At 56.7% G+C, this 23,139-nt stretch overlaps 1 protein-coding gene across 4 annotated transcripts; it reads right to left on the bottom strand.

Moving 5' to 3' along the window:
- Positions 1-2,823: 2,823 nt before the first annotated feature.
- On the bottom strand, positions 2,824-21,543 carry LOC132237554 (tripartite motif-containing protein 26). 4 transcript variants are annotated; one of them, XM_059702209.1, is made up of 9 exons: positions 21,394-21,543; positions 11,553-12,044; positions 11,305-11,400; positions 10,057-10,287; positions 6,286-6,378; positions 5,955-5,977; positions 5,407-5,522; positions 5,219-5,251; positions 2,824-4,776 (listed from the first exon to the last, which is right to left on the bottom strand). In XM_059702209.1, exons 2-9 carry the CDS (start codon positions 11,988-11,990, stop codon positions 4,091-4,093), a joined length of 1,716 nt encoding a protein of 571 aa, XP_059558192.1. In that variant the 5' UTR covers positions 11,991-12,044; positions 21,394-21,543; the 3' UTR covers positions 2,824-4,090. The 4 variants fall into 4 exon arrangements, with proteins under 4 accessions (XP_059558192.1, XP_059558194.1, XP_059558193.1 ...); XM_059702211.1 differs by having other exon boundaries at positions 10,057-10,284; XM_059702210.1 differs by having other exon boundaries at positions 11,553-12,038; positions 21,394-21,531.
- Between the last annotated feature and the right edge of the window lie 1,596 nt (positions 21,544-23,139).

Below are 23,139 nucleotides of genomic sequence, written 5' to 3'. Positions count from 1 at the left end.
ATACCCTTTGAGACAGCATGGATGGATCTGGAGAGTATCATGCTGAGTAAAATAAGGCAGTCAGATGAAGACAACTACTATATGATCTCACTAAATGTGGAATCTAATGAACAAAATAAACTGACAAACAAAATAAAACCAGAGGTATGGATACATGGAACAGACTGACAAATGTGAGAGGGGAGGGGAGGAGGGAGAACAGGAGAAAGGTGAAGGGATTAGCTAAAGAACATATGCATTGCCTGGCCAGTGTGGATCAGTTGGTTGAGCGTAGTCCCATGTATCAAGAGGTCACCAGTTCAACTCCCAATCAGGGCACAGGCTGTGGGCTTAATCCCCAGTAAGGTGTGTGCAGTAGGCAGCCGATCTATGTTTCTCTCTCATGAATATTTCTCTACCTCTCCCTTCCTCTCTCTAAAAATCAATCCTATATAATAAAAGGCCAGTGACCATAACAGCATAACAACGAGAACAACCAACCAACCAGTCGTTATGAGGTGCATTGGTCCCTCCCCGCAGCCCGCAGGCTCCAATCGCTGGATGACCAATGGGGAACCATGGGGAACCAAGGGTGGGTGGCGCCAGGGCAGGACTGGGGACTGCTGAGCAGGCAGAAAGCAGACCTCTTGGTCCCGCCCCCCGGCCCGCAGGCTCCAATAGATTGCCAGATGGCGAACGGGTTACCAGGTGGGTATTGGAGGCGGGGCGGGACTGGGGACTGGTGAACGGGTGGAAGATGGCCCTGATTGCAGGCGAGGCCTAGGGACCCTACTCATGCACAATTTCATGCACTGGGCCTCTAGTAGTAATATATTTTTACATAGCCCATGGACACAGACAATAGTGTGTGGAGGGCCAAGGTGGGACAGGGGCTGGGTGAAGGTGGGCAAAGGGGGAGGAAATGGGAGACATCTGAAAGTCTCAACAATAAAAAGTTTACATAAAATAAAAATAAAAGTTTTAAAGAGAAGAGGGAAAACATGGGGTAAAGAAATAGAACCAACCTAGGACTCCCAACCGGAGAGTGAAGGGAGAGCTGCGAAGCCGCAGATGCGTGGTGAGGCTGAAGGCCAAGTGTTCAGGGCACCTGAGGACACACAGCTTCTGACTGCACACCTGGTGACAGTGTGTGGGAGGCAAGCAAAGGGACAAGGCAACTGACTCCAGGAAGAGAAAGTTTGTACAGGTGTCATTTTTAGACATAATGAAGAATCTACTGAGCACTTCTGTGATGAAGGGTGGGGTGTATGTGGTGACAGGAGCCGAGCTCCATCTACCCTCCCAAGTGGGGAAGCAGAGGATAAGGCCCCAAACTCATGTTACCTGGAAAAAAATGAAGGTAAACACCAACATAGTCTGCTACAAGGATGTGAGAGAAAAACAGGACAAGGACTGTCTTTTGCAATAGCATTGTAGACACGTGTTACCATATGTGCAGCTGTATTTCATAAAAGACAACTTTGAAAACATGAATATAAAAAATTTAAAGTTTCAAAAGAATTTGTTGAATAAATCTTAGTGGCAAATTTCTACACTAAGGTGGTACATTAGTATAGGAAACACTTACTATTTTGCAAGGATCTTTTATGCTGAAACTTATCTTTTCCAGTTTAGTTTGGAAGTATGATGCTCATAAAACTCATTAAAGCAACAATAACCTGAAAGTATTAATATATTGTTCAAATGGAAATGTTCCTTATTTAATAACTATTAGTTTTTAATTATACAATGATCACCTTAAAGTTTCAGAAATCTTATATAAAAATTCTTTCCAAGAAAGGATAAAAGGCATTTTGAGAATTATGAAATTAATAGAGGCCCAGTGCACGAAAATTCATGCACTCAGGGGAGTCCCTCAACCCGGCCTGCACGCTCTCACAGTCGGGACCCCTCAGGGGATGTCCACCTGCCGACTTAGGCCCGCTCCCCGAGGGATCGGGCCTAAGCTGGCAGTCAGACATCCCTCTGGCAGCCCGGGAGCCCTCCTTCTTAGTGCTGCAGAGGAAGCAGGAGGGGCTCCTGCCACTGCCGCTGCGCTGGCCAGTCATGAGCCGGCTTCTGGCTGAGCGGGGCTCCCCTGTGGAAGCGCACTGACCACCAAGAGGCAGCTCCTGCATTGAGCGTCTGGCCCCTGGTGGTCAGCGACCAGTTGTTTCGCTGTTAGGGTCAATTTGTATATTACCTTTTCATTATATAGGATTCCATAAACAAAAGATTAGCTTAATAGAGTATTTTAGAGAGCAATCCACATCAATCAACTAAATAAATTTAAATATTCAAGAATATGCTAATAATTTGTCTACCAGGATTCAAACGTGGATTAATGGGCCTTTTAACAATTGACACATTTTGCATATAAGTATTTAGAAGAGAAATCAATAAAAAAGGTCAGCAATGAGATCAGGCAGGAAGTATGCTGTTTGAGCAGCGAATCTCAGGCACACACTGTGACCCCTTCGCTCTCTCCGACATGGCAACGAGGAGAAAAACTCAGAACGAAGGAATGTCAGTCAGTTGATTTCAGGCTGCAGCTGGAATCCTTTGGGGCACTGCTTACTTCCCATGGAAGGATCTGGGGATGCTGGGGGACGACACACTTCCCAGGGGAGCCCCGTCCTGTGCACATGCTGGACCCGTGTTGGTTGGCCTAGGTCCCCTGGGGCTTTGGGGGCTTTCTAGCCGTGACAGCGTGCGCAGCGAACAGACAGCAAAGCCCGAGTTCTGAAGGCTCCGGTGGAAGCTGAGCCACTGCTGCCAACGGAACCTTTGTGGTCAGACAGAGAAGGCCCGGCGACATTCGAGTTGGAATGGAACTCACTGGAATCCAGGCTGTCCAACAAGGTTTTATTGAGCACCTACTCTGCGCAGCACTGCACTAGATGCCATGGAGAATACAGGATATGGTACCCGCCCTCAAAGAGCTTACAGAACTAGACGGAAGTCGGATGTGCGTGACGGAGGCAGCATGTGGCGTGGAGGGTGTGCTGGCGAAGGGAGCAGTGTCCAGCGGCGAGGAGCAGCCGCTCAGGGCAGGGCAGGCAGAGTGCCTGCCATGGAAGGGCACGTTGCGTGGTGATCTGGCTGGAGCAGGGAGCTGTGCTACCCTCCCCTGTGGGTACTATGGGGCCTGGACATAGGCTGGGACCTGGGCTGGGCCTGTGGGCAGATTTGCTTTAATTCCTCTCATGACATAAAGGCCCGTGGACCTGTGGACGCCCACTGCCTGCCTCTCCCCAGCCCGTGCCAGGAGGATGAGGGGTGGAGCGGGAGCCAAGTGCCCCACTGGAGAAGATGGCCCAGCCCTGCAGCAGGGGAGGCTCTGCTCGGGGGGACATTCGCCCTGTGCTTTCAGATGGACCACAAAGAGCAAGATATCCTGGGTGTTTAAAAAACTCTCCTCACAAGGACCAACCCATGAGGTCACTTACTGATCACTGGTCACAAGTGTCATCCCAAAGCCAAGGTAGGTAGACCATCCCCGAGACCCGTGGCTGCAGGAGCCCCACCTACACCGTCTGGACCGCACACGCACAGCCCTGGTCTCCAAAGAGCGTGGTCTCTGCCCTCGACGCCGGAGACCTCCGCTGGACGCCAGGCGTCGGGGTCCAATGCCAGGGAGGCCTCGCTGCCTCTCCTTCCGTGCGTTTGCAGCCTTTTCCTAGATGTTTCCCTCTGCGTCGGGGCAGCTCTGTAAAGTGGCAGGGAAGGCAGCAGAGTGGACGGGGTGAGGGGAAGCTATGGGATCGGGGGACAGGAGTGGCCGGGGTGGAACAGTCCGCTGGTCTTTCCCAAGGACATGTGGCACGGAATGGTACGCTGGGCAAGAAAGCGCTGCCTGGCCTCTTACTCAGCAAAGACAGTGCAGGGCTGGGTCAGAGGCTGCGGGAGGGAGGGGAGGAGCCAGGTTGGAAGTGTGCACAGGACCTCCAGAGGTGGGGAAGAGGCGCCCTGCAGTGTAGGTGGAGCAGCAGTGGCCGTGGGGTCCCTCCTCTCCCTCCTTCAGGTGCTGGGCCAGGCATCTCCTTCCCCCTCCAGTCCTGGAATTCCAGAGGAGACCCGTGGGGTGGGGGCCAGGGCAGGCAGCAGCGGCTCAGGGTCTCAGCAGGAGGCGTGTTCCAGGCCACTTGAGCCACAGGAAGGGGACCAGGCGCCGGGTGAAGGTGGCCGTGAAGGTGTGAAGCAGCTCCTGCGACTCGGCATTGGTGAAGGTCACGGCGCCCCCTTCGTAATCCAGGGCGATGCCCACTCTCCGGGGCCGCGCTGCGGGGAAGAGCTCGGCCTCAGGGTCCGTGTTGGCCCAGATGCCCGCGGAGGAGAGGCGCAGCGCCCACACCCCGTCCTCCGGCCGCAGGGAGAGGTCTCCCTTCCTCTTCACAGAGTCTCTGGCCACGCCCACCATGCAGCTTTCCAGAACTTCCTCCTCTTCTTCCTCCTCCTCTTCTTCCTCTTCGTCCCCCAATGATTCCTCATCCTCATCTGTTTCCCAGTTGTCGTATCCATCTCCACAGCCAGCCTCCTCTTCCTCCTCCTCTTCCCCCTCTTCCTCCTCGTCCCCGTCCTCTTCATCCTCGGACCAGCCCTCCCTCTCCACCTCCACTTCCCAGTAGACCTTGCCCCAGGTGAAGCCCTTGCTGCCCAGCACCCCCGGCTCACAATCGAACTGCTGGGGGTGCAGGTAGGCGCGGCGGCACAGGTCGCTGTTGTAGGTCACGCACTTGCAGTCCTCCGACAGCAGCAGGGACCTGCTGGCCGACTGCGGGTCCAAGGTAACACTCACTGTGGGAGCAGAAGAGGAGGAAACAGTGTCACCAGGGGGCCCAGAGGGCCACCCATCTCCACGGTGTCCATGGCAGGGCTGCCACACGGCACCACCCCAGGGGCCAGTCACACCATGGTACCGCACGCAGGGCATGCCCTGGCCTAGGCTGCCCTCCCAGTGGGCCCCAAATACGGAAGCATGTGATGAGGCTGATGAGAGGAAACTGAGTCAGGGAAGGGACTGGCGGCGGGCCCTGTGAGGCTGGAACCACCAGACACGGACACAGGGCAGCGAAGGGCCAGACCATGTCGTGGAGCCTCCACTGCAGCGGACGGCAGACAGTGGTCAGAGATGAAGTGGGGCTTAAGCTCTGCTGCTGGGAGGTTCTCCCTGTGGCATGAGGGGACTCCTGGCAGGGGACACCACCATCTCCGTGGGAACCACCTGCTGGACACTCACCCGTCTTATATTCCAAGTCTCTTAGCAGCTTCCCTGCAGAGAAGAGAAGGACACCGATGGCCGCAGGCCCAGCACCACGGCTCCCTGCTCCCGAAGCAGCTTCGCACGCCCGAGAGCGGGGCCAGGAGGAGTGGGGCCCTCCCTCAGTCCAGCCCCGCTCCCGCCCCCGCCCAGGCTCCCAGCCTTACCCTGGAATTCTCGCAGGCCTCGCTGCAGAGACACGAGTTTATCCGAGAACTCTCCTGTTCTTTTCTTAACCACCCGAACAATGGGTTTCCCGAGCCAAAACTTCTTCCGTGGGTACCTGAGAGGAGACATAACCTCAGCTGTTCTTGCATTCCTCAGTCCTCAGAATAAGGATGGAGGAGGAGGGAACAGGATCCCTCCCCCCACCACCGCCACAGACAGAGAAACAGGCCAGAAACAAGAGCTGCGAGCGTCAGCAGACTCAACCCCAACCCCAGAGCCGTTCAGCTTACGGAGCCACCTCTCCCCTCACCACCTGACCGTCCCAGACAAGGAGAGGCCGAGGTGGGGGGCGCACAGAGATCTTGCTCTGTGGACAGCAAGACTTGGGTTCAGGATGGTTCTTGCTTCCCAGGAGGAACCATGGGTGTGGGCACCTTGGGTACCGTTTCACTCCCCATTCATTCAAATGGCTCAAGGTCAAGGACAAAGGGGGCGGGGGGACGGCACGGGCAGGGCAAGGCGAGGCACACTCCAGCGAAGCTGTTACCTGTTCAAGAGGTCCCTGGTGTCCTGGAAGGGAAGAAAGCACAGGATCAGCAAGTCGGACCTCACTCACCTGCGCCAGCACCTCACAGACGGACGCGGGCCGTCCTTAGGCAACTGCGGTTCTGGTGGAGTATGGGTAAAAGGGAAACAAAATAATGACAGAGCAACCGGCGGCTGGGGCATGGTGCAGCAGGGCCGGCTTCCGGCAGACTGGAAGCGGGAGGTGCTGGCCAGGTGAAGGCCGGGAAGGTGGGAAAGGACGCCAGGGAGGCAGGGCCAGGCCATGCAGGCCGAACAGGAACAGCAGGGAGTTTAAACTTCGTTCCACGTACAGCAATAAACCACCTCCGGGTCCGCGAAGGCGAGTCATACACGCCACCTGCTTTCACGTGGCTGTGAGTCCAGGATCCATTCTCCCCTTCTTCCTTTTAATAACAGAACCCAGCAAAAACTCCATTTCCCATAGTCCCTTGTAACCAGCCCTGGTCATGAGACTAAGCTCCAGCCATGAGACGTAAAGGGAAGCAATGACTACAACTCTGGGGTCATGTCCTTTACAAAAAGGAGGTTGCTTTCTGCTTCCCCTTCCCTTGGCCGACTTCTCCATATTGAGGTGGCGAGCCCCACTTTGACAACACAGCTGAGGACAAGGTCCCTTGAAGGGAGTGGAACCGGAGGAAGTCACCAGCTCTGATGAGCTCACAGACAGCCCCCTGACAGCCCAGGCACCCCCCCCCCCCCCAAAGGCTCCTGAGAGACAGACAAACGACCTTGTTCATCTAGTCACGGCACTGGAGTGTGACACAGCAGCTGGCCAAATCCCCCGCCACCCCCCGCGTGGCCGCCCTGAGCATGGCCGAGGAGGTCACGTGAACTTGGGGGCCAGCCTGGAGGCTGCTGCTGTGGACCAGGGGGAGATGGCCATGGGTCGGAGCCACCGCGGCAAGGGAGACGGGGGCCCAGGCATGTCTGAGGCAAGTCGGCCGGACATAAAGACCGTGGCTGGAGAAGGGAGACCGCGCTGCCGTGGGTGACGGAGACAGGGTGGAGGCGAGGGGGTTCTTGTGAGGTGCTGGTTATTTCCCTTGTGAGTCTAGAGCAGCCGAGGGCCACAATGGGGTCTTAAACTGGACCGAGGGCCGGAACAAAAGCATGGATGGAGTGTTTGTGTGAACTAACATAAATTCAAAGTAAACATCATTTCAATAGTTTTATTCATTTCAAACGGGCCGGATCCGGCCCGCGGGCCGTAGTTTGCCCACGGCTGGTCTAGAGCCTCCACAGCAGTCTACATTAAGTTTTGCCTTCATGTCACTCACTCATTAATTAAGCGCCCCCTACATGCCAGGCCCTGCTCTAGCAGCCTGGGTTACAGCAGTAAGAGCCGCCCATCTCCCCGTTAGAGCGGCCTGCAGGGGAAGAGACAAGGAGTCGCCACCACAAAGCTCTACATGACAGGGTCACCTGAGGGGCGCCAGGGGCCGCGGCAGGAGGAAGAGCAGGGCGGAGGGCCTGGGGAGGGCGGAGGTTTGGGGACAAGAGCCTGGGCGTTTGTGGCTGCTGAACGTCCAGGCGCCTCGGGAGGCAGCAGCTCTGCTGCAGGGAAGGACACTTGAGAGGTCAGAGCTACACATGCCCCGCCAGGAAGCAGCTGCCAGACCCACCGGCGGCGTTTCTGGCCGATCCTTCCTCACAACAGGAAGTCCAAGCAGCTGGAGGGCTGGGCGGCAAGTCGGAGGCAGGGAGTGCCAAGTCTGCAGAGGGAGGTGTGCAAAAAGGCAGAGATGGGCAGTGGGAGCCGCTTAAGGGATAAAGGTGCTGAGTGGCCGGAGACGGTGGGACCGGAGACCAGTGCAGGAACCCTCCTCCCAAAGGACACAGAGGGGACCTGGGGGTGCGGCCACCTGCAGCCACGCACAGGTCTCGCCCGACACCGGCGTTTGTGAGGCAGGCAGTGCGTTGCGGCCGGCCGGGCGGGCACACGCCTGGGTGCTGACGAGAGCATCACAAAGGGCTCTTCCCAGGCAAGGAAGGCAACCCGCAGTGGGTGCCACCGAAGTCTGCCCAGGGCTGGTCCAGGCAGGACGTCCGTGCCTTCCGGCCACTCCTCTCTCCGTCCCCTTTAGCACCTCCATGAGATCCCCAGTCCAGAGCTTCCTTTCCTTTTCTGTCCCCTGGTCAAAAGCCTTTGTGCACCTTGAGTCTGCTGCTTCCTGGCACCCCCGTGTCTCCAGCAAACCTCTGCACCAGCTCCCACCCTGCAGCACCTCAGGCTTCCTGCCCACTGGCGGGCAAACAGCCCTGGGGAAGTATGACAACCAAGGGGTCGGCTGTCCAGTTCCCTTGCAGCAAAATCTACACAAACATAGACAACACCAATTTCCTGCACCGGCTTGAAGCAGACACCTAACTCTCTCCCCGCCCCCACCCCAGGCAAGGCTTCAATCTGAGGCTCTTGGGGGGCCCGCACAGCTCCTGTGGGTGGATGAGCACCCCCGGGGCACACGCAACTGCAGGTCAGCCGCAAGCACCTGCGCCCTCTGCTCCAGGCACAGTGCACATGGGCCGGGGATGGCTGTGGGGAAGGAAGGATGCTGTCCCTGAAGGGGAAGAAGACACGGGGAGGGGAGAGGCAGCAAGTGACCCAGCCAGAGTCTGAGAGAAATCTGAGGCGACAGAATGCCATCTGTAGGAAAGGGCGAGCCAGAGACACACACTGGCTACAAGAGAGAAAAGCACGAGAGCGCAGACGCTGGGAGCGAGGACCTGGGAGTGAGGACCGGACTGGAGCTCTGGCCGACTCCTGACCTGCCCATGGCCGGGAACTCTCTGACCCTCAGTGACCACGGTGCGGCTGCACTGAAGGACCTACAGCCCTGCCAGTCCTGAGTCCTGCATTCACCAGACGGAGAGGGCCGGAGCCTCCTGCCGACTGGGTCCGAGCTGGCCCAGGCGCCGAGAATGTGCCCTGCCCTCTCCGCCAGCACCGGCTTGCCTGCCACTGGCCTGTAGCAGCATCTGCGCGGCCGACACAGGCCCAGCCACCGACCATGCAAGGGGAGGGACCGCCACACTGGCCTCCCTGGCCCACGAGCAGAGGGAGGGGCGCGGCCCACGGCGCTGAGCCCTGCCTGCAGGACCGACTCCCGGGGAGGCTCGGAGTTTGGCCTGTGGAGCCATTTCAGCTTGGCCAGCTGTCTGTCCTACGGCCCAGGCCTCCTCCTTTCTCAGAATCAGGAAGCGTTCCAGAGGCAACTCACCTGTGTCCATCGCTGCCCTGCAGTGGCTCCGAGTCCCAGAGAAAAACTCGCCCACACTGACCCTCCGGCCCTCTCCGCCCCCCTCCTCCCGCTCCCAGCTTTCACAACTTCAGCTCCAGAACCACAAAGAGCTTCCATGGACGAGTCTGCCAGGGGGTGTGAGACGTGTCGGAAGACAGGCTCATGATGCTGATGAGGATGGAAGATAGCACTGAGAATACTAGTAACCTTCCCCTCCGTCACAATATTTTTAAACTTCGTGGGAAATTTACTTTTTGAAGTGACACTATGCCAGCCAGCGCATGCTGGAGGCTAAATCCAGCAGGTCATAATTATGCAAGAAGTTCATCAAAAGATTGATGAACCTTGGGGCTCCAGCAGGGCTGCAGATCTGCATGTTACTGCCTGCTGCCAGACAGCTAGCTGAGGGCAGTTCCCCGACCTGATAACCCTTATTGTTTACCAATCCTTACCTTTGATGTGTGTATCTGCTTCGCTGGAGGGCAAAATGTGTTAACAAAAAGCTAGGGGGCCGGAGATTCGGAGATTCAGAGCTTAGTCACTAGAACTGAGTTTCCGTCTGGCCCTCCAAAATGCCTTCCAAATTCCTATTTCTTGTCTAGTCTCTCTCATTCATGTATGCACAGCCCCTTCTCCAGATCCCTTGAACCCTGGCAGATGCTGAGAAAGACCCGGCCGTCGCACTTTACGCTCAAGCAACCACTGGAATAAGTGGGCGAGCAGGGTTACAGAGAAGAAAGCCGAGGCCCCAAGGTCCTGCAAGCCCACAGCAGGACAGGCCTGCCGCCTGGTGCCCAGCCCTGCCCCCAGAAGGCTTCTCACCTGCATGAGCTCTGCGGCCGGCTGCTGGGCCTTGCCCTCCAGCTCAGAGATGACCAGCGCCAGCCGGGCCAGCTCCCCGCTGCCCCTGGCCTGGCACTTCTCCCTGCCCTCGGCGAGCTCCTGCTCCAGCCTGGCCAGCTGGTCCAGCAGGTGCTGCTCCCGCTCTCGCAGGAACTGGTGGCCCTGCGCGAACTCGGCCACGACGTGCTGCCTCTGCTCCCGGAGCTTCTGCTGCGGGGTGGGAAGGGCAAGGGTGACGCCTCCGCCTGGCGGTGGGAAACCCCTGCAGGACCTGGTGTAAGCGGCGCCAGGCGCTCTTCTCCCCGCCCACGAATCCCAAGCTCAGGCTGGGGGCCTTTGGCGCATCCCTGGGCCGACCTCCCGCCTCGAAGAAGTCAGTCACAGAGCAGTCCGGCCGCCTCGGGACTGGAACTCTGCCTGCCTGCTAGCTGCCTGGCTGCTCAGCCTGGTACCAGTTCCAGGAAAACAGTATGTTCCAGGGCCTCCTGAACACTAGTCTCTGCAGCCGCCTCTTCCAGAAAGCTCACGGACTGCTCTCCTCCAAGCCGACCAACCCTCGCCCCAGCACCGGGCCCTGCACACAGGGCCACACCAGTGACCTCAGCAAGTCTGCGCAATGTCTCTGCTCAGGGACCATGACCTTGCCTGCCCCTGAATCTCACTGCAAGTCCAGGCGGGGATCTGGCCAGTGTCCTTGTGCCCGGCTAACTGAGGGTGGGCTGCGTCCACACACACCAGGGCCTGGAGGTGCACCTTGAACTTGAGCTGTGTCTCCTGCCTCCCTCTCCCTCTCCCTCTCCCAGGGCCCAGTGGCTCACGGCAGGCCTGGCCCCAACATCCCTGCAATGCCCACTTCCCACAGAAAACTGGAACCCGCCTCTACTGAGGTGCACAGGTGCTGCCTGTCGCAGCGGCGGCGGCCACCGGCATCCTCAGCCTGCCCTCCTTCTAGTCCCGGTGGCCCCACTGCTGCAGCAACCACGTCTCTCCTCTGAAAGGGAGAGCAGAGCCAGCCTTCCTTGGTCCCCACACCCTGGCTGGCCCTTGCAGCGGTGGCTCCACAGAGGTGAGTCACAGAGGAGGGACCTTAGCTGACAGCTAGGCAACCCCCTCAGATCAGGAAGCAGGCCAAGGCCAGAGCTGCTGGGCAGGCTGGCCTGCTCCTCGACCAGCCCAGAGGCCTGCTGCAGGCCGCGGCCGTAGGCTTCCCCTCACAGCCTCACTTACCAGCGCAGCCAGGATATCAGCTTCTCCCTTCGCCTGACAGCCCTGAATTTTGTCTCTGTCTCTCCTTAGAATACTCAGGTGGTTCAGGATTTTTTCCTGCAGAAAGACAAGCATTGGGGACAGGTGGACGCTCTGGGCTGGGGCGGCGGGGTGGACTCAGGCTGAGCCCTGGGCCGGCAAGAAGCCTTCAGCGGCTGTGGGCCAGGCCGGCCTCCAGGTGGGCAGAGCGCCGTGCGGGTGAGGCTTACCCTGTGGGGCTGGGCGGCCTTCTCCAGCAGCACGGCCGTGTGGGGCTTGTGCTCCCGGGACTCCCGGCACAGCACGCACAGGAGCTGCCCATCATCCTCGCAGTAATAGTGCAGCTTCTCCCGGTGCCGCTCACACAGCCTCGCGTCCTGCTGCTCCCGGGCTGCGTCCCCCAGCTGCCTGCCCTTGTCCACCTTCAGCCGTTCAATGTTCTCCACCAGGCTGGCCAGCTGCCACACGGGGCGGATGTTCTCCTTCTTGAAAGGCTTCTTGCAGAGGGGGCAGGCGGGGTGGGCCCCCAAGACAGCGCAGATGTCGGCGGTGCAGCTGCGGCAGAAGACGTGGCCACAGTCGATGGTCACAGGGTCCCGCAGGTAATCCAGGCAGATGGAGCAGGTCACCTCCTCCTCCAGGCTGCGCAGCGGCGCTGCCGTGGCCATGCTGTCCTCGGTCCTGGGCTCAGAGGCCTCTGCTCACAGGTGGGGCTCCTGCTCCTTGGAGACCAGACATGGAATCAAGAGCAGACCCAGCAGAGGGCGGAGCTGGCAGCCCACACAGGGCCGCCCCACAAGCAGCAGACTTACCAGCTCCCACAGGCGCACCAAACAGCAGTGTGAGAGCGGCTTACTGACCATCTAGTCCACCCCACTTTACAGATAAGGAAACTGAGGCAGAGGGCGCAGCCTGGTAGAGCGGGGTCGGGAAAGCAGTCCCCCCTCCAGGCCCTTTCCTTCCATCAGCTGGTGCAATTATGGCAGAACGGGGACCCGAGGGCTCTGCTGGGAAACTCATGACAAATCACAAACCTGCAACGTCCAGTAGGCAGTGCTCTCAGCTGGGCAGTCACAGGCTGCACAGCTACTCCTTCAGGTTTCAAAGACTGAGCACGGGGCTCTTCACAAGACCCAAGAAGCACCAGCAGCGTGAGCTCTGGCACTTCCTGCGCAGGCGTGTCCCTGGACTGGGCTTTGGGGGTCTGGTTCTCATCCCCAGACAGTGGGACTCGACCGGGGCCTGCAGAGCACCCCTTGACCACTGGACTCGCTCCCAGCTGTGCCTCCCCACAGAGCTGGCCCGGCCGCTCTGCGAGGAGCGAGGGCAGACTGTCCCGGCTGGGCTCACCGACACCACGGCAGGGATGCCCGCCGGGACTGCACCGTGTGCCGAGGGCCCGGTCCTCGCTGAGCACAGCTGAGCACGAGAGGACTTCAGTCCGTTTACCTTTGCCGCCCTGGCCCACTTCCTGACCTGACAGCTGCCTGCTGCCCCTGACTCTGTGTGACAATAGAGAACTGTTCTAGGAACTCTGAGCCTGTGTAGCCACCCATAGAGTGGAAGGTGATACTTACCTCCAAGGTTTCCTAAGTGGGCGGAGTGAAAGCATTACGCTGCAAGTCCTGACCATGAGCACAACACCCAGAAAGTCTAGGAGAGAACGCAGAACCCTGGCTCCAAATCCAGGAGTGTTCCGAGCCCAGAGGCAGAGCGAGACGTAAAGTGGCAGCGAGAGAGGAAGCGCTCAAGGGGCAGGCAGGGCAGGACCTTGCTCTGCTGTGGATCCTGGCCGCATGGAGCAGTCGGGAGAGGGCAACAGAGGGCAGCAGGGGGCACACGGGCCACTGCGAGGCTGGAGCGAGTGCACGCGCGCCGGAAGTCAATGCCATCAGGACTGTGTCCGCTGAAAGTCCATCACAACAGAGCCCCGTGGCCCTCGGGCCCTTCCACGCAGTGACAGGAATGAGCTGGAAATGACCCCCAGGCTCTAAGACCCAAAGGAAAAGCAAGGCATGGATGTGATGTCTACTTCACGAGGACCTGAAGGGAGACAGCAGTGCTCCGTGTAGTGAGTGCTGGCCTGGTGAGGGCCTGGCACACTGCCAGCAAGGCGACGGCACGCTCCACTCCGAGGGACGCAAGGAGGTGAAAAACAGGTACACACAGAGCTCACATGAAGGGGCGGGGTTGAGTAATTTAACTGGCAAACGAGGTAATAAAATGTTTAGGATAATAAGGCTAGCAAAGTCGTAGGCAGGGTCGGCCAGCTCCCTGGCTGCCTGCTGGGCACGAGCTGTGGTGAGGAGGGTCCTGGGCTGGGAGTCCCTTGCCGGCACTCCGGGCACTCCGGCACCCGTGGAGAGCTCTGAGGTTAAAGGTGGAGGCCATTTCCTTTGCTCTGTTGGTGCTGGGACTTCCTTCTGTTGCAGTTCCCGGAAGGATCAGAGGACTGTGAAGAGTCAGCCACAGTGCCCCACCAGCCTGCCAGGCGGGCACCGCCCTCGCGAGAGCAGCCTCCTCCACCCGGGCATGCGGGCTCTGAGGCAGCTTTAAATCCCAGAAACCATATGAACACGATCCCACACATATTCAAACAATAACACAGTCCGGGGGTCACAGAAGAAGAGTGGCGAGTAAGTGCAGGAGGGGTAGCAGATTAGGAAAACATCCTCATGATAAGACAAGGGTCTTTACTGGATGCTAAAGCCACGAGGTGCTGGGGGACAGGATAGTCCCACGAAGCCAAAGTACTTCCCAATGGGTTAGTGCTTCCTAATGTGCCTTGATAAGGGAGACCTGTGACCACCTCAACCAGTGCCCAAACCAGCCTCGCTGAGAGGGACGAGCTGGCGCGCGCTTCCCCGGATGACTTACCCTGTGGCACCTATGACTTACACGTCGCCTTGCAAGTAGTCCTGCACAAATGTTTGACCTAAATGAACTGAATCAGGCACTTAGACCTAACTTCCAGTTTACAGAAGATTTGAGGGAATGAGGAATGAGCTAAAACACATCATGAGGAAACAATCAGCTAAGTCCAGAAGATAGGACATTCCACAAAAAACTGCCCTGGTCTTTTACTTACTTACTAGAGGCCCAGTGCATGAAATTCGTGCACTGGTAGGGTCCCTAGCGGCTGCCGGGGCACCGGGGCCTCCCTCCCTTCTCCCAGCTGGCCCTGCCCCCTGGTCAAACTCCTGGATGAACTCCGGGTCAAAGGGACAATCTGCATACTATGCTTTTATTATATAGAATTTATTTTTAAAGATTTTTTAGAGAGAGAGGAAGGGAAAGGGAGAGAAAGACATTGATGTGAGAGTGTAACATCGATCAGCTGCCTCTTGCATGCCTTCTACTGGGGATCGAGCCCTCACCCCAGGCATGTGCCCTGACCAGAAATGGAACCGTGACCTCCTGGTTCATGGGTTGATGCTCAACCACTGGGCCACACGACGAGCCAGGCGTCTCCTGTTTTGTTTTGTTTTTTAAAGAGGCATAAAAATAGTTTTGGGACAATTAAGGAAATCCGACAAAGGACTAGAGTCGTATGGAGTATTGTTAATTTTTAAAATGGTATTTACTGAGATTGTGAGAAGGTCCATATTTTAGGCAGTGTGGGCTGCAGTACTTAGGGCTGCATAACTACGACTTACTTTTAAATAGTTCCACAATAACAAAAGTTAGACAAACCTTCTGAGGAGAGGGGCTAGTTTTCTATCCAGGGTCTGCAGTACCAAAGGTGCTCAAAATCACAACTGGAGAGCCCATGGTGCTCAACAGCTTAGAGTCAAGGCCCACGTGCCCAAGCGATGCCTGGATCAGAAGAACTGAAGACAAAACTGCCCGTCAGGACCATCTGTCTGAGAGTGTGACAACCAGACAAGGGAGACAAACGAAACGTGTTACCGCGTCTATGCTCACGTCCATCTCTGGGCTGCACGCTCCCCAGCATGGCACAGCGTGCACCGGAAGGCAGCTCAGTGCATCACTGGACCCGTGTTAGACCCAGGTGTCGATCTGTGGGTGGACCATCCAGGTTCAGCCTTGGGCTCTGCCGCGCAATGGCCAGGTGACTAACAGATTCTCGGAGACAGCATTTATTTAGGACCCACCTTATAGCCATTTTTCACATCTTATGTTACCCAGCGTTCAGGATACTCTTCTAAGGACACCGAGGATCGGCAGGGCAAGCACCTTGCCGGAGGGTACATGGCTAGGAAGCCGTGTCCCGCAGATGCCTCGCAATCCAGGACTGTTCCCTACCCAGGCAAACTGTGAAAGGGGCCTTAATAGCAAGCAGCTCCTTTGTCCGGAAGCTCGGATGAGGTCACCTTCACGGAAGGGCTTTATAAGCTGCAGTGCTGGCCACTCTGAAGGGGCGCATGCTGCTCTGACACTGGCCACGAGCACCTCATCTTAAATGACAGGAAGTAGGACTGGAGCACAGGCCCAGGCAGACCCCACAGACAGCTGCTCACCACCCCAGGCCCAGTCCTTTCAGGCCCAATGCAAAGAGACCCGCTCCAAACTTCCCCGAGCTGGAAAACACTCAGTGAGGACATAGCCCACCCCCTCCCTTCACCCAAATGAGAATTCTGAAACCCGACTGCAGGGCAGCAGGCCTTCTGTGCCCTCAATACACCAGAAGCTGGCTGCAACTCGCCAGAACCAGGCAGAACTGGAGACACCCCCACCCTTTTGAGTTCCCCATCTCTGCAACCACCCTCCCCAGAACTCCCTCGGTCTCATAACCACCTCCTGGGCATCTGTCCTCATCTGTCAGCAGAAGTGCTGAGGGGACTATGTGACTTCCTGCCGCACATTTTAGGATGTGGGTGCCATGCGTAATTCGTGGCTGTGAGAATCACTGTGAGCTACCAACAAGCTGAGGGAGGCAATGCCAGGAATGCCCACACCTATGGGTAGGCACCTGCACTCCCCGCCCACCCATTCCAGAGGGAAAAGATGGGAACTCGGGCCCCTTGCTTCCTAACAGCTGTCAACCACTGCCCTACCAGGTGCTAAACTCTCCCTCAACTTCCTGTGGCTTCTGCCACCCCACACCCTCCTGCCTGCCTCCTGCTGCCTCGGGCTCCTACTGCCCCAGAAGGAACCCAGAAGACACTGAATCCCAGACATGGACTTCAAGACCCAGAGCAGTGAGTGGAGGGGCCTGCATTTGCATCCGGCCTCTAGACTGCTTCTCGAACTCATGTTTGAGGCTCCAAACAAATCCCCTTCTTCCTTGCAATCCCAAAGCACTTGGCAGAGAGCTCCATGCTCTGTAGGAACCCCACTTACGGGTGGCATAATGCATCCAACAGGTTACTAGGCACGTATTGGGTGCCTATCAAATATGGCAAAGTCCCGTCCTCCCAGAACTTAAATCTAGGGACACAACTGAGTGAACTTTTCTTTAGAAGCTGAAACCAGAGCTGCTTGTGGGGGTTCTGCAATGCTCACGGTTCCCCCGAGTTACTGAAGCCTCCTGTCTCCCTTGCCGGGTGCCTTCCTTTAGTCCCTCAAACAGACCGTGTCAAAACTGCCTTCCACCGCCTCAAACCTCTACTGGCGCCAGGTGCTCCAGGGACAGGCAGATCTCCGTCCCACGACCGGCGAGGCCCCGGGTCCTCCAGGCCAGGTCTTGTCTCCAGGCTCATTTCCTGCCACTTCCCACCTCAAACTCCACCCCACGGCCAAGGCAGACCCCTCTCTAAGCCTCCAGAGGCACCAGCTCTTTCCTGCCTAGCCTTTGAGCCTTTGCAAGTGTGACCCCCTCTGCACAGAGCCCACTCCTGTTCCATCTTGAAGTCTCGGCTGAAAGCCACCTCCTCTGGCAAATCATTCTTGGCCCGATAGAGCTGGACGCACCCACACTGCACGGTGTACTTCTCTGCAGTCGAGCGCTGACTGATTTAATACCAGCTTTTCCCAAACCTCAGACAGTCTGCTCACCCCAGAATCCACGCAGCGCCTGCAGAGGCCACTGGCTGAGGAAGTGGGTGAGGCGGCAAAGAGCACCCGAGGCCTACGAAAGGCTTCCTGAGCATCTGCGAGCCCCGGTGAGTGTCAGCCATGGTCCTGCTCTGCAGCAAGGTGACGTCTTCACACTCCCTCCGCCAGCAAGAGCAGTCACCACCCGTCAGGGAGCCCAAGGGTCGGCTCCAGGAACAGCCAGAAACCAGGAGAGGAGGGCACGGCAGCTGTGGTGTGTTCTACGTGGCGATAACCGCTCTCCCCTCTCTTCCAGTTTTACCTCTGTATGCAAAGAGCTCGTCTCCGGGTTTTGAGCTTCAGAGGAATGGAATCATATTGCATTCTGGGAGGGGGACTACCAACATCATGTTTGTGAGGTTCAGTCATGTGATTGTGAGCTGATTTTGTTCATTTTCGTTGCTTTCTGACTATAGAATTCTACTGCTGATATAGTCTATTTTGATGGCCATCTAGGTTGTCTCCAGTTTGGGACAATCACAAACACTGTTCATTTCTGCACACATATCCTAGTACCTACAGACGAGGAGAGGCAGCCTCAACCGCCTGCACCAATGCACGTTTCCACCAGCAGGCAAGCCGCACCCACACCTGCTATTGTCAGCTTTTCAGTTTCTGCCAATCTAGTGGATGGAAAATAGAATCCCACTGTGTGTATGTGTGTGTGTGTGTGTGTGAGAGAGAGAGAGAGAGAGAGGGAGAGAGAGAGAGAGAGAGAGAGAGAGCTGTATAAAAAAAGGAAAAGAAAAGAAAGAAAAAGAAACCACACAAGAGGCCCAGTAAACAGAGAGAGAGAGAGAGAGAGAGAGAGAGAGAGAGAGAGAGAGAGAGAGCTGTATAAAAAAAGGAAAAGAAAAGAAAGAAAAAGAAACCACACAAGAGGCCCAGTAAAGAGAGAGAGAGAGAGAGAGAGAGAGAGAGAGCTGTATAAAAAAAGGAAAAGAAAAGAAAGAAAAAGAAACCACACAAGAGGCCCAGTAAAGAGAGAGAGAGAGAGAGAGAGAGAGAGAGAGAGAGAGAGCTGTATAAAAAAAGGAAAAGAAAAGAAAGAAAAAGAAACCACACAAGAGGCCCAGTAAGAGGCAACAGGATCCTACAGCAGGTGCCCCTTAATCCAACAGTAAGTGCTCTGAGGGTCTGTCTTTTGGGGAGAGGGTTCAGCCAGTTTACATTCCTCCAACCCCTTCTGGGGGTCCCTGCTGCAGGCGAGCTCGCCCTCAGCTCAGGAGTGCAGCAAGAGGTCTAGTCAAGACCCCTGGCCACAGTGCTGGCTTCAGGGATAAGAACCTGACTCACTACAGCCAGTCGCAAGGAGACCTCGCGGAGACATGGGGGAAAGATTCTTGTGGTTTCTCCAGAACCTGCAAGAGCTGGGTCATATGGTTAGAAGCTGCTGGAGCAGTTTCTTGAAAATGAAACCCACCAGGAGGTGAAGTGAAAGGAACCAGGTCCATCAGTGAACCCTTATCAAGCTGTGCCTGGAGCTATCCTACCCTTGAACTTTCCCCTCACATGAACCAATAAATGCTGTTAGGCCCACCTGGCTTGGCTTGTCTGTAATCTGCAAAGAAGGAAAAAAAGAATCCTGACTGATATGCAGAGAGTTCTTGAAGGTTACCAGGCTGAAATATACAAAGAGCTTGTGCAGAAAGATAAGCCTGTTTATCAGAGGTCTTGTAACAAGGCAAATACCCACTGGCAGTTCCCTCTCTGGCCCTCACCTGCCAGGCCAGGCCACCGCGCCTTCCCCACTGCGCCTGGACCTGTGAGTGAGGAAGCACAGGCAGTCTTCTTCACCCAGCTGTCGTTCTAACCCACGCCGAAGGGGAGAGTCAGGGTTAGGACTGAGCTCCGGGTTTTCACCCAGCCCAGCCACTCTGCTGTGCAGCCTGGGGCTAGACCTCCGGACCTTTCTGGGTCACAGTATCACCACGAAGAAACGGGAGTGGGAGGGCATACCCAGGCCATCAGGGGTGTGAAATAACAGAAAAATATGTTTTGGTCTCTGCTCCCGTTCCTGACACAGGCTCCTGAAGCCCTGGCCATTTCCTGGTGATAGGAGAACGAGGAGCAGTTTTTGTTCTATTGCGGCAACTCTGGGTAGGCTCCTGGATGGGGCCTGTGCACCCAAAAGACCGAGCCATGAATACAAGCTTGGAATTTTCAGCCCCATCTCCCATATTCAGGGGAGAGGGGCTGGGAATGGGGTTATAACTGATCACGCCTGTGTGAGGAAGCTCCGTAAAATCCCAATGGTGCAGGATTCGGGGAGCCTCCAGGTGGGCGAACACGTCCACACAGGGAAGGTGGACACACCCCAGCTCCACAGGGACAGCCGCTCCTGTACTCTGGACCCTCCCAGACCTCACCCTATACATCCCTTCATCTGGCTGTTCATCTGAATTCTTACCACATCCGTTAATGAACCTATATGTAAGTGTTGGGCTGAATTTTCTTATTACAACAGGACAAACCGAAATAAAGGTTCGGCAAGCAACTGGCATGTTTAATGTGCAACACCAAGCCGCGGCTATTATTAAGAGCAAGCAGAGCACCATAGACACAGCCGAGCCTTGGGGTCAGGTATGCAGTTTCACTGTGCTGATGTCTGACAATCTGGCTATCAGACAAGAAAGTAGCAGTTTATCAAATTTAGTTTTTTCAAGATCATAAAAGGAGTCAGTGAGCTCAACATCCAGGGGTTAATGAGATTGAGTGGCACTAACCATTCATTCCCTGGAGGAAGGATCTAAGCCATCAGCTGGGAGTTACCATTTTTCATCAAATTTGATATCCAAGTCATTATTTAGTATCACTAAAATCCATGTGATCAACAGTATGTCATAATTTGACTGTCAAAATATTTCTTTCCATGCAGAACATGAACAGTTGATGGCATCTTGGTTTTGGTGCGATGTGGCATAGCTCCTACAAAGTGCTGCAGGGGACCTCGCACAGTCCCATCCTATTCCTCTCCGGCTTCAACACTCCCAGCAGGTCAGACTGCACAGCAGGCACATAGGCCCTGTGACCTGGCCCCACTACATGTCCAGCTTGCAACCCGCTCACGACATACAGTGACCGGGAACATAACCTTCTCCAGCCTCCACTCCCCACCCTGACCCCGTGCATGCTCCTGGGAAGGCCTGAATCTGATATGCCCCTCACCGGTGAGGCCCTTCCTTGAATAAGTTAAGACAGACAAATTTCCCATGCAAAAGAATGCCAAGTACTGCTGACGGTGTGCACCCTTGGTATGGCGTGATGAAAATGCAATCTATCCTGGGGGTCCTCCCATGAGCCCAAACTTGGGGAAAACAGCAGACAATTTCCAGTAGAGGAGCATCCTACAATACACATGACCGGTATTCCTCAAAACGGAGGTCGTCAAAAGCAAGGAACGCCTGGGACACTGCCCCCGGGGGGTGGGGGGTGAGGAGACGTGGGAGTAAGTGACCCGGGCGCGACCCTGGAGCAGAAGCAGCGGGTAAAAACCAAGGAAACCTGCCTGCCCGGCGGCTCAGCAACAGGCCCTCCGCGGGCTCCCGCCGCCAGACGGGCCGCCAAGTGGGCGGGTGGCTCAGGGACTACGGGGCGCGGGCTAACGGGCACCCGAGGCTCGGCTGGGGACACGGAAGGAACACGATGGCTGTAGGGCAGGACGGGAATACACAGAATTGGAAGCGCCTGCCTCCCATTTGCTCCAGATCCCTGTTCACACCCTAAGGCCAAAATCAGCAAGAAAGTCAGCAGGAAGCACTAATGTGCTATGGGCTGAGGAGGGAGGACCCGTAGCTCCAGGTACACGGGACTTAACCGGTTAATTCGGGTCAAAAAAAAAAGGAAGGAAAACATGACTTTGGTCATGGTGACGGGGAGGGGGCCTGCTCGGCTCCAAGCAACCAGACCAGGGCCGCTTCCTTCCGTCCGGCGTTGCGAGGTCCCCCCGGGGTTGCGAGGGGGGGCCCACGAGGAAGGGGCGCGCGGGGCCCGGGACTGCGAGGGGGGCGCAAGAGGCAGGGGGAGGCGGCAGGGCGCGCGGGGCTGCATTCTTCATGCGACGCCCCAACTCACCGGAGCCTAGCTCGGGGCCGCGCGTCGGGCCGCGTCCTGGTCGCCGAGGGCCTGGCGGCCAGTTCCGGGTCGCGATTTTCCGCGAGCACCGAGCCCGGCAGCGCGTCCCGCCTCCTCCCGGCGCTCCGCCGAGATTTCTCGCGTCCTGCGCCCGATTGGCCCCCGCCCAGCCCCGCCTGCCAATGGGAAGCTCAGGATCCTTACGTCACTGATCGGGCAACTCTGCGGGGGTGGGGCAGCCCGAGAAAAGGAAACTGAAATCAGGCTTCAGCGCAGCCGGGTCGGGCGCGCGGGGCGCGGGGGGCGCGGGAGCCAGCGCCGGCCTAGCCTCTATGGGACTCTGCGCGCCAGGCCCGCCCCCGCGGCCCCATCTGCACCCCTAGGTTCGCGCCCCGCCCTGGTCAGAGTCGTGGGTGCCTTGCGGCTAAACTGCGCTCGCCCGGTGCTCCACGAAATAGGACTCTGCCCTCACGTGGCCTAAATTTGCTTCCGGGAGCAGGCTGGATTTTAGCAAGCAAATATTCCCAGTGGGCTATTTGCAAAAAATTAACTCATTTCTGAGACGGCGATGATGAGTAAGGAGCTTTCCATAAAATATCCTTAAGCCAGGCACGCATTCATGTCCCCATTCGACAGACGGGAAAACTGAGGTTCCAACAGCTGCGGGGCTGAGCCTGGCTCAGGGAGCCAGTTTCCCTCGGTGCTGGATTCAGAGATCACCAAGCGGCAGGAGCTCGGGTTCCCAGGTCTTTGGGAAGTTTCCAGAGGTTCCCGCGCGCCCCCGCCGCCCCTGGCCAGGAAACTGACCACAGCGAGCCCCACCGCCGCCCAACCTGCCTTCGCTTCCTGCTCTGCCTGCAGCCGCGCAAGCGGCCGAGTGGCCCTGTCCCAGGACCTGTCGCATTAAAATCCCCGTCTCCCGAGCCAGCTGGCGGCTCGCCGGGAAGGTTCTCGGGGCCAGCAAGCTTCCTGCCCCTAAGATTGGACGGGAGATCCATGTGAGGGCACAGGTGATAGATAGCAGGTGGGGGGGGGGGGTCCTGACAGGGTGAGCTCAGGGTCCTACAGCCTAAAATCTGCCGGGCCTCCCCCCTCCCCCACAGGGGCAAAGGAATTGGCAGTGAATAGTCAGTGGTGCTTATCGCCTGGTGGTAGATACTCAGAAGAAATCCACTCCCATGCTTTACATCCTGTCCAGTGTGATGTTAGGGGCAGAAACTGAATGTTGGGGAGCAGCTATAATCATATAACCACGCTCTGTCAACGGTGATTGCGTTGTTCTGACTAAAGAAGGCGCATGCTAACCTGCTGGGAGTTGCCCATGGGACCTGGGAGATCACCTGGAAATGCAGCCCATCCTCCCCCCAGGGAGCTGCCTATTCTTGAAGCATGGTAGCAGTCATCTCAGGTAGAAACTGTAGTTTAACTCTAACCCTGCTGTTTGGCTTAACAATAGAAAAGTTACTTTGATTTTCTGAGTTATGTAAATCATCCCATTCGATTGAATGCCTTATTGATTGTAATGTGAATACCCCATTGGTTGTGGTCATACTGGTTTTAGAAAGCACATTCCTCTGTACCTGGGAACCAGGACAGCACAATTATCCCAAGACCTGAGGGTTCCAGATAATGTGTTCTGTCAACTCAGTGGTCCCAAAAACCAGGACAGCACAATTACTCTAAATTGCCTCGATGGCTCTAGATAATGTATTCCTGTCAACTCAGTGATTCGGAGACCCAAAACTA

Source organism: Myotis daubentonii, chromosome 6, assembly GCF_963259705.1.
Source record: "Myotis daubentonii chromosome 6, mMyoDau2.1, whole genome shotgun sequence".
NCBI classification, from domain to species: Eukaryota; Metazoa; Chordata; class Mammalia; order Chiroptera; family Vespertilionidae; genus Myotis; species Myotis daubentonii.
This window is presented reverse-complemented; position numbering and strand designations above follow the sequence as displayed.

Bases quoted from the DNA above. Each gene is read 5' to 3' on its own strand.
- LOC132237554 (XM_059702209.1), bottom strand. From the start codon at position 11,990: ATGGCCACGGCAGCGCCGCTGCGCAGCCTGGAGGAGGAGGTGACCTGC. The intron at 6,379-10,056 runs GTGAGAAGCCTT...TGTTATTAAAAG, and splicing joins CGGCCGCAGAGCTCATGCAG to GAAGAAGGGGAGAATGGATC. The intron at 5,978-6,285 runs GTACGTGGAACG...CTTCCCTTCCAG, and splicing joins CCCGGAGGTGGTTTATTGCT to GACACCAGGGACCTCTTGAA.